This window comes from Hipposideros armiger, unplaced genomic scaffold (assembly GCF_001890085.2).
Source record: "Hipposideros armiger isolate ML-2016 unplaced genomic scaffold, ASM189008v1 scaffold_32, whole genome shotgun sequence".
In the NCBI taxonomy this organism is placed as follows: Eukaryota; Metazoa; Chordata; class Mammalia; order Chiroptera; family Hipposideridae; genus Hipposideros; species Hipposideros armiger.
This window is the reverse complement of record NW_017731382.1, coordinates 734,366-749,133: the sequence shown is the minus strand read 5'-3', so window position 1 is coordinate 749,133 and position 14,768 is coordinate 734,366. Positions and strand designations below refer to the sequence as shown.

The 14,768-nt window shown below is 56.6% G+C and overlaps 1 protein-coding gene across 3 annotated transcripts; it reads right to left on the bottom strand.

The window, feature by feature from the left end:
* Positions 1 to 803: 803 nt before the first annotated feature.
* On the bottom strand, positions 804 to 14,768 carry YTHDF1 (YTH N6-methyladenosine RNA binding protein F1). 3 transcript variants are annotated; one of them, XM_019637300.1, is made up of 7 exons: positions 13,651 to 14,511; positions 13,406 to 13,485; positions 12,560 to 12,727; positions 12,033 to 12,187; positions 10,210 to 11,164; positions 5,584 to 7,104; positions 804 to 2,036 (listed from the first exon to the last, which is right to left on the bottom strand). In XM_019637300.1, exons 5-7 carry the CDS (start codon positions 10,354 to 10,356, stop codon positions 2,010 to 2,012), a joined length of 1,695 nt encoding a protein of 564 aa, XP_019492845.1. In that variant the 5' UTR covers positions 10,357 to 11,164; positions 12,033 to 12,187; positions 12,560 to 12,727; positions 13,406 to 13,485; positions 13,651 to 14,511; the 3' UTR covers positions 804 to 2,009. The 3 variants fall into 3 exon arrangements, with proteins under 3 accessions (XP_019492845.1, XP_019492847.1, XP_019492846.1); XM_019637302.1 differs by lacking the exons at positions 10,210 to 11,164; positions 12,033 to 12,187; positions 12,560 to 12,727; positions 13,651 to 14,511 and adding exons at positions 14,518 to 14,542; positions 14,721 to 14,768; XM_019637301.1 differs by lacking the exons at positions 12,033 to 12,187; positions 12,560 to 12,727.

Below are 14,768 nucleotides of genomic sequence, written 5' to 3'. Positions count from 1 at the left end.
GTAACCAGCCCATGGCCCTCCTCCCATGCCCGTGGAAGCCCCAACCCTGTTGCTATGACTCACTGAGGGGGACAAGCCATTGTCACATGCAGCACCTCCTGGCGCATCACTCGGCCTGTCACTTTACCAGCCAGGAGCCACTCACTGTTCAAGGGAGCCCAGCGATCACACACGTGGGACAACGGAGCCCAGCGGTCACACGAGACAAGGGCTGGCAAACGCAAGGCTAACGCTTTTCAGAATGAGATCACAGCAGCAGCTGTGAGCAAACCGACAGACCGTGGCCAGCGAGGACATGGCCTGAGCTGCCGGAGTCTAGGACTCACCTCCCGTCCCTTGTGGCATCTCTAGCGTCACCACCTGGGAAAGGGTGCGAGGGTTTCCTGGGATGTTGGTGCCAGGGTCTCTCTCTCACACTTGTCACAACTCTGCTGTGTCTGTGCCTTTTTGTCAACTCCACCCCCAAGGGAAAGCCACGTGAGGAAGGGCATGCGAATCCTCCAGGGGCAGGTGGGAGGTGGGAGGGTGAGCAGGCAGACAGGGCGGGACTGGGGGTTGGGCACTAGCCCAGCTCCTCCAGCTTTGCTGCACATCTGGAGGCTACAGTAAAATTTCGGGGAAACTACAAATTCTGGGTTAGAAGTGGGTCTTTTAAGTTCTTTTGCCCATTCAACATGGACAAGGGGCGAGTGAAGTCACAGCTCCGTCTGAGGGGCCACCAGCTAGCTGCAGCAGACACACACAGGCCTGGCTTTGCAGCTAGAAACCGCCCCCCCAGGGGTGAAGGAAGCACCGACGCCAACTTGCTCAATAGGTGTCATTTATTAAGGCTTGTGTTCTCCTGGAGGAAAAGGGGCCCAATGTCGTCTGTGACTCCGCAAGCAGCAACAGCTCAGAGGGGCGCGCTCTAAATACAAGTCTAAATAACACAGCTTCCAGCTTCACTTTGACCTCAGAGGGGCTTCGGGAGGAAATGGTTCCAGGAGGACCTGCCCTCCGCACAGCCCGGGCGCCAGGGCAGCAGCTCGAGCGCCATGCCCACGCTTCCACTAAGCTGCAGGTGACAGCGAGGCCCCCCACGATGCCCATTCCACAAAACGTGACAGCAAGTTGTTTCTAAAAGGGTTGTTTTTGCTTTTTTCACCCATTCAACAGGAAAAATAGATTTAGATGCACGGTGAGATTTACAGTGGGGAGCACCAACCGTCACACTGTCTGCTGTCAGGCCCTACTTGTTAAAGCTCAGATTATCGGCACAGAAACAAAATGGCATCAGCGCTCTCCAGTGAAGGGAATGGGACTAAAACGACGTGCACACACGGAGCACCCGGCCACTGGACCCACCACCCCGCACGCCACGGCCTGCCAGCGTCCCGCCAGACAGAGAGGCTGCCAGGCGTGCGGGGCTGTGGGAGGAAACAGTGCTGAGCACATTCAAAAAACTAAAATTGATCTTTCTGTCGGCAAAAAACCCAAATGGGCAGATTAGCATTTCAGACAGATAGCGGATAATAAAAATGGCAAACCAGCCAAACAAGGTGAGCCTTCACCTGCTGATTTCGGCATTTCCAAGAGAAGTACTTGAAGAGAATACACTGCATGACAAAACAACTTATGGCCTGTTGTGTTCACCGTGAAGCAGTAAGGGGTGAGACGTCGTTCTCACGAAGACGTCACATGATTGCAAGTAAGAATGAGAACATAATCTCTGCCAAAATCAAAGAAATCTTTGGGATGTATTGGGTTTTTTGTTTTTAGATACTTCAATTGCGCATTAGGCCAATCTGACTGATAGGCTGACAAAATCCATTCTCCTTTATTAGTGAGTTCTACAATACTATAATACAGAGGAAAATACCAAGGAACGCAGACCCCTCTGGGCAAAAGGAGACCACAGAGAATGCGGAGATGCCACCACTGGGCCTGCACACGAGGACAGCACCAAGCACACGCCTCCTCAGGCTCCGTTTCTCAGTCAAAGTTAGATCATGAAAGAAAAAGGCAGATCCTCATTGTTTGTTTCGATTCTGTCGTTCCTGCAAAAATAAACAGGACAAAAGTTTAACACATGGAGTGAATGTGCAGAAATTCCCTCAAAAGTGAGGTCCCAGGCTGCCCAGTAGGTCCCGCCACTTCCCTCGGCCCGGCACCCACCTGCACCAGGCCGGGCTCCTGCGGCAGCTGTGCTCCCGCCACAGGGAGAACCAGCCTGCCCGCCAGGGGTCTGACCAGCTGTGGCTCCCCACCGGCCTCCCCTTTCTCAGTGGTAAGGCTCCTCACAGCGCTGCGACTGCACTGAACTTGGTAAGTGTGGACATGGGGACGCTCGCCCACCTCGACCCGCCCCTGTCCCACCAAGACGAAGCCAGTGAAGGACACTGCTGTGCGGGGCTGGTCGGTGACAATTCCCAAGACAGATTAGCAGTCAGTTAAAGGATAACTCTCCCTTTTGCTAAAACTGGGCTGAATATGTCTTCAGGTTAACAGAACACAGCAGCTCTCTCCCTACGCCCTCCACTTGGAGGCCCCTGTGCCTGTCACAGCAGCTCCCAGGCCTGAAAAGACAGCACTGCTCCAAGGCCCACACCCCCTCCCCACCCTGAACTCCACACTGGAAAACTAGAAGCGCTGTACTCTGCGTTCTCTAGGCAAGAACGCAGGTGCTGCTCCTCCTGGGAAGACGCCAGCCTCTCTGGGTGGTGCTGCTGGAGCACCCCCGATGACAACAGTCCCCCAGACCCTGCTCCTTCCCACGACCAACTGCGGGGTTCACCTCGTGCTCTTAAAAACTCCCCACTTCACGAAGGAAGCACAGTTCACCCTAGAGGAAGGTCATCAACACACGTCCCAGGAAATGCTCATTCTTCAGCCCAGTTCTCCCCAGGTCCTGGCCGGTCTGTGCAGAGGCCCCGGCCTGGGGCTCCAGGCCAGCAGGTAAGGGGACCCTTCGGCTTGACTGTCACTACACTATTTGAAGTGCCCCAAGGAGTGACCGCGTACAGGTAAAAACCCACACACCTCCAGGACCTGATCTGCCCTAGGAACCCGTGTGTCCAAACCTTAGCTGAGGACAGGACAGGACAGCAGTCCTGCCAAATGTCTCCTACATCTTGCTCACAAAGGTGGGTCGTTCCGTGAAAACTGCCCAGGTGGCCCCCAGCAAGCTCGTGTCTAGAGGGCTCCTGCCTGACCTCCTGTCAGCACGTCTACCCTTCAGAGCACAGTGGGCTCCTGGGTGCACCAGACATAGGCACCCTGGGGGAAGGTTCTGGGGACCAGGCGGAGCCCCACCCACATGAGCTCAGCCTGGTCTGAAGTATAGACAACAGCGGGCAGTGAGGGCTCCCGCGGTCACTCTTTTTTTTTAAAGATTTTATTGGGGAACTGGGGGAGGGGAACCGCACTGGGGAATTGGGGAAGGGGAACAGACAAGTCGCTGTCCTTTTGTTCTTCAGTCTAGTTGTGGAGGACGTTGCTTCACTGGCCCATGTTGGTGTTGTGATCATTGCGCTCTTCCCGGCTGAGGCAGTCACTCTCCCAGCCATTGGACGGCCACCCACAGCAGCTAACGCTGGCTGCTGGCCACTCACGGCAGCCCAGCTCCAGGTCGAGCTGTTGTTCACCATCGTAGCTGTAGAGGGAGCAGTGTCACTGGCCCTCATGTGGGATCTGAACTGGGTCCCTGCTGCTCAGAGCTGGCGTCCCAAGCCAACTTTTTTTTTTTTTTTAATAAGAGTTTATTTGAGCCAAACTGACGACAACTGCCGGTAAGCAAACTCTCAATGGATTGAGAAAATGCTCCCCAAGCCAACTCTTCAACCAACGAGTCACTCTTAACAGAATGAGTCAGCCCTGATCCACGTGGGCCTGGTGGATGTCAGGCATAAGCTTGGGAGATGGCAGTCTTTCCTGGGGAGCCTTCCGAGGATGTCACAGGGGTTCCCCGGGGCAGGAACACTTGTTATGGTTCTGGGGGAATTTCAAACACCTGCTGAGCTGGCTGCAGGAACGGCCCCAGGCCACATGCGTGGTCCGACTGATGGCTTCACCGACAGTCACCAGCGGGCCTGGCTGCTCAGTGAGAGCTTAGGACACCGGCACCGTGAAGACCCCAGGCAGGCGCGGGGCTTGCCACCACCTTCAGAACGCTGTGAGCGCTAGGAAAAGAGCCATGTGTCACAGCACTGAAGACAAACGACACAGCCAGCTGCCAATGTCAGGTCGACTGAGGACCTCAGGTTGTGTGATCAGTGCGCTCGCTCCAGCCCACAAAGTCAGCAACTGTACTTTAAATTTCCATGCCGTACCTAGAAGAGCTGAACTGTAGCACTTCAGTAACGAAATAAATGATAAGCCCTTCTCTTGTCCACACAAGAGTGAAACAGAGCAACCTGTCTTCAAAGTGTGCAAACTTGAGCTGTCACCATTGTCACTTACAACTGCTCACAGGACTAAGCATCCTCTGCAGGCCCCGTTTACATGCCTTTCTGCTAAAAATGCTTCAGGATGTTTGATGGTCACAGACGGGCAACGCTTCTTTTTAATGTGAAGAACCGAAAAAGGACTGAAAAGCCAATTATTATGGGCCGCCGAGTGGCTCAGTTGGTTAAGAGCGCGAGCTCTGAGCAACAGGGTCGCCGGTTTGATCCCCACATGGGCCAGTGAGCTGCACCCTAGCTGAGCTGCCAACAGGTGGCAGGATGGCGCAGCTGGTGAGAGCACAGGCTCCTAATAACAAGGATGCCAGTTGGACTCCCACATGGGATGGTGGGCTATGCCCACCTGCAACTAAGATTGAACACGGCATCTTGAGCTGAGTGGCCGCGAGCCTCCAATGGGCGGCCGGATGGTGATTGGACTTGGCGCTGAGCTAGCTGCGCCCTCCACAACTAAGATGGAAGGACACAACTTGGCTGTTCCCCTTCCCCAATTCTCCAATAAAATGTTTAAAAAAGAAAAAAAGAAAGAAAATCCATCTATTATCAACTGACATGTCATGAAACAAAGGACATTTGAAAACAAACAAAACACGGGAGACAATCTCAGGGTGAACTCCTTCCAAAGTCAAAGTGTGTTACGCTGTCTGTCTGTCCCCGTTTCTGGGCCAGCGTGCGGGCTCCTAAGCCCATTCTCCACTGGGCTGGGGACGCTCAGGCTCAGCGTCTCCGCTTTTGATTGGTCTCAGACGCCCCACGCTTACCACCCAGGTGAGGCAGGTCGACTTTCCAAAAACTGAGGACATTGGGTTCTCGAGAGAAGCAAGCAACGACCTGCAGACCAGCACTTCCCAATGGCTGAGAACAGCACTCGGGGGGGCCCCAGGTGGGTGAGGCCTGGCAGCCCCAGGCCGGGCCCACTGCCTGTCCCAGTGCCCCTGCTGTGACAATGACGAGCATGCACTGTGCTAGAAAAGGAAAGCGTGAGTTACCCTAAGTTCTTCCTAAGAGAACCTGTACACTGCGGTCCAACCGCCATTTCCCAGAAACTGAGACAGGAAGAGGTCGTGTGGCGACACCCACTGCGCTGTCACCAGGGGCCGCTCCCACGAGCACCTGGGCCCCTGCCCGCCCCACCCAGACCCACCTTGCGAGCCACGTCCTCCTCCTCCTGGCGCTTCTCATAGTGGGAGAAGTCGTCGAAGATGGAGGTCGTGTGCTTGTAGGAGGCGATGATCTTCAGCACTTGCTTCGCTTTCTCCAAGGGCACCTCCTGTGTGTCGCGGGAGTTGGTGACTGGCTTGTTGTCGTTGTTCTCCAGCCGGATGTGCCGCAGCTGGTTGTTGGGCACGTCCTTGACAAAAATCCACTTCACGTCGAACTTGCCCTTCCACTTGTCCTGAGACCAGACCCCTGCGCTCGTGCCGTAGTCCACGGGCGACTTCATCTCGGCCACCCCGCAGAAGTGGCCGCTGCCGTTGACACTGAACAGCAGGTAGACGGGCCCGCGGCTGCCCAGGGCGCGGAAGGCGCCATCCAGGCGCTTGTTGCCATGCTCGGTGCTGCACCAGATGGAGTACTTGATGGAGCGGTGCACGTCGTCCTCCGAATAGCTCTTGATGATGAACACGCGCCCGCTGCGCAGGTCCCAGTCAAATTCCTTGGGGTTGTAGCTGTGTGCCGCCTTCAGCTTCTCCAGGACGGGGTGGCATTCCATGCCTGCAGTGCCACCAGGCTGGGCACCACCTGGACAGGGACTGTCGCCCCCAGTGCCTGCGCTCTGCCCGAACGCTGCGCTCCTGTTGCGTGGGGCCACCCAACGGGTGGGGGGCAGCTGCTGAGGGCTCTGATACTGTGGCTGGGCCAAAGGGGGCGCCTGAGTGGGCAGAGATGGCACGACCGGCGGGGGCTGGGGGGCAGGCTGGGGGGCCGGCACCTGCTGGGGGGCCGGGGCCTTGGGCACGGGCCCCTTGTTATCCCAGGTGCCAATGTCCATGTTATGCTTTATAGGTGGAGGGGGTAGCGTGCCCCCGAGGACAGGTCCGCTCTTGGCTTTCATTTTCGGCTGTGGCTTTGCCGGCTTGCTGGCGATGGCAGCCCACGAAGTTGGCTTCGACACCGACATGTTCACATTTGTCCCACCGTTACCAGAAAGCACGCCAGTCATGGCCACGCTGCTGACCACTGAGCCCACCGTCTTGACAGCAGAGGCGGTGACATCGCCGATCTTCAGGCCCACCATACCCTGCTCCAGGCTGTTCATCCCAGGGGCTTTGCTGAGGGTGTCGCTGTGGAAGCCCGTCTGCCCGTCCACCATTGTGCCACCCAGGGAGCTTGGCGGGTAGGTGTAGCTGCTCCCGTAAGCCGGACTCTGGGCCTGCTGGCCCTGAGACCCACTTGTCCCCCAGGCTGAGAAGGCAGGGTTTTCAGGGAAGAAATTAAACCGGTGCTGATAGATGTTGTTCCCCAGACCCCCGGGCTGCCCGAACACAGCATCGTGCATAAAATGGTGGTCCCCGTTACTGAGCTGTCCATAGGTGGTGAGGTACGGGATGGGGGGGTCCCCTCCGGTAGACCACGGCGCCTCACTGACGGAGTAAGGGAATCCGATGGACGGTGGGTAATAGCTGGACAGGTAGGGGTCAGCCATGGAGGGGTAACTGTTACTCTGCGGAAACAACAGGTGACCAGTTAGACCACTCTCAGACCACTAAAAACGACGGCCACCTGCTCAAGTGCAAGTGTAGGCTGGCAGGAGGTGGGACAGCACGGCACCCCTGGTGCTGCCAGAATCGCAGGAGGTGGGAGAAGAAAGCCCAGGGGATGTCCCCACGTGCAGGGCACCACCTGCCGTGACCTGGAGTCGAGTCAAGTGACTAAGCTCAGCCACTCTGTGCTGGCTGGACAGCATGCTCTCAGCAGCCCCTCCAGTTCACCTCAGAGAAGCGGCCCATCTAACGGAGCCTGGCCCGAAGGTCAGGCTGCCCTGCTGGCAGTGATGCCTATGACAGCACAGGCAGCACCAATGCGAGAACAGCTTCAAAGAGGCAGCGAGGTGCTTCCTACGGCAGGCTGGGCCGCTCAGGGCTATGGGCTTGCCCCGCAAATGGATGCCAGCTTGCCCAGGGGGTCAGCCTTTCCCTCCGACCCACAGGACCCCTCACCCATCAGGGCCACTTCAGAAGCCCCTGCCACACGACTCTCCTGGGAGCCCGCCGTACAGGAGTCTAAAGGGGCGAGGCCACCGCCAGCCCCACGGCTGCCTGGGCACAGCCCTAGGCTCCGCCTCCCACTGGGCCTGGCAGCACAGAGGCTCTGCGGGTCCAGCTCCTTCACCCACAGGCAGCAGCCTGCGTGTAGCGGCCAAAACCTCAGAGGGGTTAAAGGTGACCAGACCGCGCGGGTGGCAGGGCCTCAACTCAGGGGCTCCCAAGAGCTCCAGGGTGCGGGTTTCAGACTGGCAAGACTCGCCCGGGGGTTCTGGTCGGACCTGGGCCCCCACCCCAGGCCAGTCTGAGGAGGTAATGAAAGTAGTGTCCCGGGAGTGTGTTTGTGGGGGTGCTAGAGAGGGAAGTGCAGGGTGAGGACGCCCTTCTAAGGCTGCAAGGAAAACCAGAGCAGGGCAAACGTTGAGGTCTCCTGCCGTTTTCGGATTTCTTAACAGTCCCCATATCCCCCAAATAATCAGAAAGTTCTACGCAGAGCGTCAGCTAGAAACCTCCCACCCCAACCCCAACCTGTCTTTAAGCGAAAAGACCCACGGCTCCGGCCCGCGAGGGTGGCTGGAGTTCTGAGTGTGAGTGCAGCTGGGGTGGGGGTGGGTGTGGAATGCCAGACGGAGAGCAGCTCTGGTGCGCTGGGGCCAGGACAGGGAGTGACTTTTGGGACCCGCTCCCCCCACCCCCCACGGTCCTGAGAACAGGCTGGCCCCTCAGCACACACCAGCGCAAGTGGGACCCAGCTGATCACTCCTTGCTTCCCCATCCCGTCCATCCTAGGGTTTTTGGGGCTTCAGGAGTCAGACTTCCTTCCTGTTGGCGGAGCCATCCTGCAGCAACTATTCCAGAAGAATCACCTTTAACATGCAGCAATAACTGTCACCCTGTAACGAAACTCCTGGAGTCTCAGGGAGTGAGAAGAAGACAAACCCGTGCCACCACCAGTGTCCGTAAGCAGGGACTAGCTTGAGCTGCTGTCCCTGAAAGGGTTCCAGTGGCCCTGGCCCCCCTTAGTGTCACCTCTCCCTCAACGTGCCTCCACCCAACCTGGGCCCTCAAAACGTTTCCGTCGGGCGGTGACAGGAGGGAGACCTGGGCAGAGGACCTGCTCTGCGAGGTGAGGGGCAGACCAGGGCTTAAGCCTCTGACTTCAGTGCCTGCGACACCAGGACAATGGGACAGTCCTTCCAAAGCGAGGCCACCTTTCCTGCCCGTCAGCTGGGCACTCTCTCCTCGGCAGTGCCCCGTCAGCTTCAATGCACCTTCCCCCCCTCCCACGCGAGGAGGGCACAGGGGAGAAGAGAAAGCCACCTTTCTGAGTTACACTTAAGCCTTAGCCACAGCAGGATATGAGATGACATTGTCATGTCAACCACTTAATGTCCCTGAAAATCCATCTGAAGTATTACTTTCAGCGAACACCTGGCATCCCAGTCGCACCAACACCCCCAGACAGACAGGTTCCCAGCTGCAGGCAGCCAGGACCGTCGGGGGGAGATGTGGAGCCCCCAGCCGGCATCACCTGACCCCCTCATCTCCAGTCAGGGCTTCAGACCCAGGAGCCTGGGACAGAAGTGGTCGGTCAGGCAGCCTGGTGGTGGCAGTCCTGGGATGTGTCCTCCTGCCATCTGCCCAGCGGCAGGTCACTGTGAGGTGAGCACAAACTGTCTGGACTACAACTCTTTCTTTCTTTTTTTTCTTTTTTTTTTAGCTGAGCCATCCTGCCACCTGTTGGCAGCTCAGCGGCTGCTCAGCTTGGGCTGGACTCGAACCGCTGTTGCTCAGAGCTCAAACTCTTGAGCGAGCTCTTAACCAACTGAGCCACTCGGCCGGCCCTTACAGCTCTTTCTTAAACACTGACATTCATACAAGGGGAACGAATCCGAGCTTGCTCTTTACGCAGTTACACCTCTGAGCAGCTGTCTTGGTCTGGAAGGAACGGACAACGCAGGTAAACCATCACCATGACTGGCGCTTTCACAAGCAACACTGAGATCAGATCGCACCCACTTCAAGGCAAGATCAGTCTCCTGGCATTAAAGACGACACCCCAAGCGCTGGACTCTGGGGGTGTGTCCTGGTGACTAATAAAAATGGTGAGCAGATGGGCATACCAAACAAAACATGACTATTACCCCTCGATCCTTTCCTTTGAAAAACCTAATAGTAAAACACAATAAAGCAATAAATCTATTCTAGAATTAAGAGTTTTTCATACTTACTAAAATTTAACCACATTAAAAAAAGAAAGAAGCTCTCATTCTGAATGACTAGAACCGTTTAAAGCTGAAACATTTGCTTCCTATAGTGGTTTTTCCGAGAAGGCAGGAATCCTGACATTACTCAAAAGCTTTCAGTTTCACAAACAATAAAGTGACTCAGCCATTAGTGACCAAGGAAGGGCAGGGACTGGGGGGAGAAACGGAAAGACTCTTCAGACACACAAGGGAAAAACCACACTGCTGGAATATGCGGAGAAGCACTTACTCAAAAAGGGAAAATGTAAACACATCCAGGACAATTATGCAAACAGTGACGAAGTGACACAGACCCACCCGGGACACTGGCTGAGCCCAGGAGCTCTTCTGAGGAGCCCTGCCTGCTTTCCTGTGCTCAGGGCTGTGATTCAGCTCCTGTGCTGGCAGATCACCCGCAGGGCACACGAGAGACCACAGCTCCTGACACCCACGCAACTTCTGCATTAGCTTCCTGCCTCGAGGAGCGCAGCTGTGAGCAACTTCACAAATGTGTTGAGAGGCCGCTGGGTCCCGCCAGCTGAATCTCCGGGCGGAAGTCTACTGTGAGGCCCCACTGTTTTAGGGAAGCCAAAGCTTTCACACAACGACAAGAGATGCGCTCCCCTGGCCTCGCAGCCAGTGCCCGGGCCCCCCAGGGCCAGGTCTCTTCCCAGGTCCTCCTTGGAGCACACGCCCTGACGAGGCATCTGTCTGGCCTGGCTTTGTGCTGCTGGTTGAAGAAAACCACCCCAGAATGATGGAAACCCTGGGTGACACTGGAGGCCAGACAGCACAGAAGATGACATGTGAGGAATGCTTGTGGCACACAGGTGCTGGGGAGCGTAGCATCCTCAGCTCCTGGGCCACGTCCAGCACTTCCAGGGGCGCTGCCCCCAGGGGAGCTGAAGCCCGTCCCAGCGTGGGGGTCAACGTGGCTCTAAGGAAAAGCATCAGCACAGGCTGGAACTCGTCACAGTGACCGGACTGGAGCCCGACACAGGGGTTTACGGGACTTTCTTAGAAAGGGGGTGTTTCCTGGTACACTTGGGAGCCAACTGAGCCATTAGAGGAAAACAGCGTTGACATCTAGTTCTTCCTGTCCCTGCCAGAGGTGACTGAGCAAACCCATGAGTGTGACAGTCGAGTACTGAGTGTGGACGCAGGTGCCCTGGTCAACTCCTCGCTGCCCACACTGCCACGGCACGCATGCGGCCTGGTCGTCAGCCAGCTTCAGAGGGACTTCTCTGGGTCATTTCGGTGTTTCCTTACCTTTCTGAAAACAAGAAAACCGGGAAGGCGGGAAGGACACCCCTCAGCCAGAGCCCACTTCTCCCCGGGGCTTTCCCTTCCCCCCTCATGTCCCAAAAACTGACCACCATTATTCGAAGTCACAGAAGGGGCCCCCAGGGCAACTCGCAGGGAAAGCGTGCACCAGCAGCTTCTGAGGGCGACAGCCCCTTGGCAGCGCAGCACAGACAGGGCTCCCCCACCTGAGGGCAGGCCTCTAGGTGTTCTCCGAGTCACCCCACAGGGTCACCCTTCACAGAACAAAAGACCTGGTGGCCTCCCGCCCGCTGCGAGTGTGTGGGTAAGAAAGGAAAGCAGCACGTGCCGACAGGTACAGCCGTCCCATGGGTGTGCGCGTGCGAGGGCAAGTCCACGGAAGTGTCCCCTCACGTGTGTGCAGCTGAGCACTGCATGAAGTGACAGAGCTGTGACTTTCCTGCTTCCAGCCACACATTCTTCTCTCCCTCAACCTGAGAACTGGAGTCGAAGTTCAGAGAGAACCCTCTTCACAGGGCCCTGCCAGCAGAGCCCAAATCAAGGCAGCAACAACTCCAGTGAGTCCTGATTGCAAGGGTAGCCCCACTGCGTGGCCTTGGGAAGAGGTGACTACACACACAGGGACAGACGGCGGGGGCTCGCTGCATGCTTGGCTCTGCACTAACGGGCCCCATCCCCTGGGCAGACAGGGCGCCTCTGGTCCCCGGGTTCCTCATCTATGAAACGAAGCACTCTCCGTGTGCTCTGCCTCCGACCCCCGACGACGGCCAGCCGGGCGGACGTTCCTGGGGAGTGTTCTCAACGCAGAGCCTGGGTTTACCCTTAAGCGCTGGTGACCATCTCGCTAGAAAGCACACCACTAACATGCAGGGCAAAGGGGCTGCTTCCAGGCTGCTGACAGCTTCGCTGCACGGGTCCTTCCATGTCGCAGCAACAGATGTGTGACCACGTCACTGACCTCAGAGTCATCCGTTCCATTTTACAGAAACTCTCCCAAGTAACGTGAACGCTCCTGCCTCACAGAAATGTATTTCCAGTGAGGTGAAACAATGACACTTTTGGTTAAAATTAGTACACAATACTGCTCTATAGTACTCAAATCATCTAAGAAAACATCAGATAGTCAAAAAAAAATACATCCATTCCTGCCATTTCCTCTGGCAAAAGCCCACCCCAGCGGTGGGGCAGACTCTCAGGGGCCCCAGCTGCCGAACTGCCAGGTGCAGAAGAGAGGAGGAGGAAGAAAAGCTCTAGGACACTTTGGAGGAAGGCAGGTTAGTGAGGACAGAGGCAGGCTGGCTCTAGTCCACCACGGGGAGGGGCTAAGCCTGCTTCTATTCCAAAGCAAACACGCACAGTGCACGTTGAAAGCAGCAGATCTTACATGTAAACCTAAACTCCAGCCAGCTCAGTGGTTTTGACCAAGGCAGTTTAGCCCCAGGAGACATCTGCCGGGACATTTTTGGTTGTCACACTGCGGCGGGCAGGCAGGGGCGGGGGCCAGTTACTAATGGCACCTCGTGGATGAAGGCCAGAGAGGATGCTAAACATCCTATAATACGAAACAAAGAATGTTTCAGTCCCAAATGTCCACAGTGCCAAGGCTGGGAAACCTGGAAACACCCAAGAAACTAGGCGGCCAGTCACTGGGCCTGTGCCAGGTCCCATCTCCGAGCTTTATGTGCACCCTCTATGTCACTCCCCAACAATTCTGAGGATTTACCACTCTTTTAGAGAAAAGGGAGCAGGCACAGAGGGCAGGCCATCTGAGAAGCGTCACACGTCAGTCAGCGGTGGGGCTAAGATTCAAGCCCAAGGCAGGGGTTGGGCTCCAAAGTCCGGCTCGCAGCTGCTCTCCTGGACCACAAGTCCAACCATCCAGAGCTAAAGTAACTCCTCAGAAAGCACCAGGGAACTAACGACCTGCACCTCCACTCCGTCCCAGACAGCGCACCCTGGCCCACCAACACCCAGGCCGCCTAGCATTCGGCTCGCAAACCAGCCGGCCCGGTAGTTCCTTCCTCCGGAGAGAAAGCCAGCCTCCCGGCACTCACACGCACACTCAACGCAAAGCCAGTCTTCATTAGCAATCCTCCTACCGTTTCTAGTGCTTCACAGTCTGCTGCTTTGTTGTTTAGGATAATAAGGTCAGATACCCGGCAGCAGAGGTGGACTACAAAACTCAGTCAAAACTAATGCAAAAATATATGTTAAAAAAAAATAAACTCACCTGATTTGACTGTCCAGAAAGGTAGGGCTCAAAGTCATTGTCATGAACTGTATCCTTCTGATGCAAAGAACCATTTTGTACTAGAACAAATAGTACAAACAGATATGTTTGAATTTTTAGAAATTACTTTTAAGCATGGAAATTAAAGGTCATAAGGTCTATGCCCATCAACTTCTAGTAGAAACTGCTTTTAACTTAACAACGGAGAAAAAAAAAGACACAATCAGTATGGAACTTCTATTTACACAACTAATCAGAATGGCAACGCAGACTTCCAACGTAACGCTTTCGATAAGGACGTCATCATAACTTAGCAGATGTTGACAAAATTGGAGGTGCAGACGAAACTACGCCAGGACCTTGTAACTGGGGTTCAGTCTATACCGACGCCAGAGGCAGGCGCTTCCAGAAACCCGGCTGTATGTGGGGAGAGGGGCCCCGGCAGCCCTCAGCACGTGGAGCCCGGAAAAGGCTGTCACTGAAGGACGTTTCTCAACTCGTTATTATCTGGCTCTCCGCTTATTTTCCACCGTTACGATGCGCAGCCAGGAAAGGGAAGCAAAGGTAAATAAAGCGCTGGGCCTTTTCCCCATCTTAAAACACGAGGAACCGTATTTGGTTACACCCGCCTAACACGCACACGCTGGTTAAAAACAGTCTTCCAAGTAAACATGAAGGGTCACCTACGGGCTCTCGCAAGAGTGAGTTCTGGGGGTTTCCCCCCAGCCACAACATCACGGGATGAGGAGCCGGGGCACGGAGCCGCTCACAGCGCCCGCCCGCGGGCCCCCCTCCGCCCGCCCGCCCGCCCGCCCGGCACCCGGGGCGCAGGCAGGAAGGTCACCCGGCCCCTCGGCCTCCCTCCCTGCCTCCCTCCAGTCAACCATCTTGCGCTGCCTCTACCCACGGACTTCTCCTTCAAGTCCCCGTTTCCGACGTGTCGCCTCTCCCCCAACGTCACAACCTAAAGTTTTATGTCCCCGAAGCGGAGGAGGAAGTTTCCGGTTCCAGCGCGGCTCCCTGGACCGTCCGCGCCCCACATGGCCGGCCGTCTCGGCGGCCTTGCGCGCCCCGTCCGCCCCGGGCCTGCGGACCGTCCCACCTGCGCTTACCTTTAGTGTCCTGTCCTTTTGTTCTCTGCATCGCCGCAGGCCGGGACGTGTGAGCAGACACAGCCCGGAGGAAAGGGAAACACAGAGTTATTTACCAGCACGCCTCCCGGGCGGGCGGCGCGCTCCGGCGCGAACGGGCCCCGCGGTCACACGCGACCCCGACCCCGCGACCCCGGCCCCGCGGCCCCGGCCCGGCCCGCTACCTGGGGGTCCACGCTGGTGGCCGACATGCTTCATGAACAGGCGGCGCG